The sequence below is a fragment of the Gavialis gangeticus genome, unplaced genomic scaffold (assembly GCF_001723915.1).
Source record: "Gavialis gangeticus isolate Ggan-Ray unplaced genomic scaffold, GavGan_comp1, whole genome shotgun sequence".
NCBI classification, from domain to species: Eukaryota; Metazoa; Chordata; order Crocodylia; family Gavialidae; genus Gavialis; species Gavialis gangeticus.
In genome coordinates, this window is record NW_017728993.1 from 72,830,419 (window position 1) to 72,832,236 (window position 1,818).

The window sequence follows — 1,818 nt, forward strand, 5'->3', positions numbered from 1 at the left end:
AGGAGTCCGAGCTACCAGCCCCAGTCGTACTCCCCTCCTAGAGCAGGGAGGGAGCCCAGGCATTGGGTTCATCCCTTCTGGGTGGAGGGAGGGAAGGATGGATGGATGGACAGATGGGTGGGTGGGTGGACGAACAGATAGGCAGAGATGGAGAGATGGTGGGTGGATGGATGCATGGACAGATGGGTGGACGGCGGGACAGACGGATGCAGAGCTGGGTGGATGGATGGATGATGACAGATGAGTAGATGGACGGAAGGACAGACAGGTGGAGATATGGTGGGTGGGTGGATAGACAAATGAATGGGTGGATGGATGGTTGGATGGATGGGCGGGCGGATAGGGAGGGGTGATGGGCCCAGGACCGGGCCATGTGGGGCAGGAGGGTTGGGGAGGGAGCAGCTACCCCACGCCCGCGCCCCCACAGCTGCCTTGCTGTACCCATCCGGTGTGGAGCTCGGGGATCGCCGCACGCCGCTTGCTGACGATGGGGCATCCCCGCCCGTGCCACTCTCTGTGCCCTTCCACTTCTACCGCCGCACCTACCACACCCTCTACGTGAGTCCCAGACACCTGTGTCCCTGGGGGGGGCGGTGGCAGAGGGGCATCTGGGGGGCTGTATGTCCTCTGGGGATGCAGTGGGGCCTGGGAGCCCGGACATCCGGCTTCTCTGGGAGGAGCACGAGGGCTGCACAGGGAGCCTGCATGCCTGAGTTCCCCACACCGCCCTCCCTTTGCTGGTGCCCGCAGGTGAACAACAATGGACTGGTGTCCTTCGGGGCGCCCGAGACCCAGTACACGTCCGACCCGTTCCCACTGCCCGACGGCCGCGCCCTTGTGGCCCCATTCTGGGCGGACGTGGATGTGCGGGTGGCGGGCCGGGTGCTGTACCGCCAGTCTCGTGCCCCTGGGATCTTGGCCCGCGCCACGGCTGATGTGGGCGCTGCCTTCCCCCACCTGCCCTTCACTGCCGCCTGGGTCTTCGTGGCTACCTGGGACCGTGTGGCCTTCTACGGGGCCACCGTCGCCAAGGTGCGGGGCCCGAATGCCGGGTTGTTTGCAGATCTGGGCGGGGGGCGGGGGCTGGGAGTCCGGACACGGGGGCGCTCTCCCGATCTGGGCGGGGAGGAGGGTGGAAGGAGCATGAACACGGCAGGGCGCCCAGACTCCTGGTCCGGTCCTGCAGATCTCAGCTGCCAGATGACAACAGGGAGTGCCTGGGCCCTGCCAGCCCTTGCCAGGCACGGGCTGTGTGTCCTCATCCCCTGGGTTAATCTGGGGTAATTCTCACTGTCTGCCCCCCACCTCGGGGACCGACTTTTCTCAGGTCAACACCTTCCAGGCAATGCTGGTCAGCGACGGACGACTCTCCTTCATCATCCTCAACTACGGGGACATCCAATGGACCACGGGGGCAGGCAGCGGGGGGGACCCCCGCAGTGGCCTGGGGGGCATCCCCGCCCAGGTGGGTGGCACTGTATGGGCCAGGAGTTGGAGGTGGGAGAGGAACAAGGAACGTGTGAGGTCATGGATTTAACCCGCCCCTCCCCACAGGGAGAGGGCGCTCAGAGGTGGGGGGCTGGCTTCTACCTGGGGGGCTAACGCATCTCCCCCCCAGGCTGGGTTCAACAGTGGGGGCTCACGGCTGTACTTCAGCCTGCCCGGCTCACGCACCCCAGCCATCGCCCATGTCGGCGCCACCAGCAATGTGGGGCTCCCGGGCCGCTGGCTCTTCCGAGTGGACGACTTCTCCTTGCCCCACGGCTGCGTCTACAACGGTGCGTCAGAGAGTCCTGGCCCCCTCCCCAGCCAGCCCCC

The 1,818-nt window shown here is 66.1% G+C and overlaps 1 protein-coding gene across 1 annotated transcript in view; it reads left to right on the forward strand.

The window, feature by feature from the left end:
* The first annotated feature begins 327 nt into the window (after window positions 1–327).
* LOC109305358 (sushi, nidogen and EGF-like domain-containing protein 1) overlaps window positions 328–1,818 on the forward strand; it is a 10,051-nt gene continuing 8,560 nt past the window's right edge. Inside the window, exons 1-4 of the mRNA XM_019528360.1 lie at window positions 328–558; window positions 751–1,032; window positions 1,328–1,465; window positions 1,619–1,778. Of these exons, the coding sequence (XP_019383905.1) occupies window positions 328–558; window positions 751–1,032; window positions 1,328–1,465; window positions 1,619–1,778 (811 nt within the window). The remainder of the gene's footprint in view (window positions 559–750; window positions 1,033–1,327; window positions 1,466–1,618; window positions 1,779–1,818) is intronic.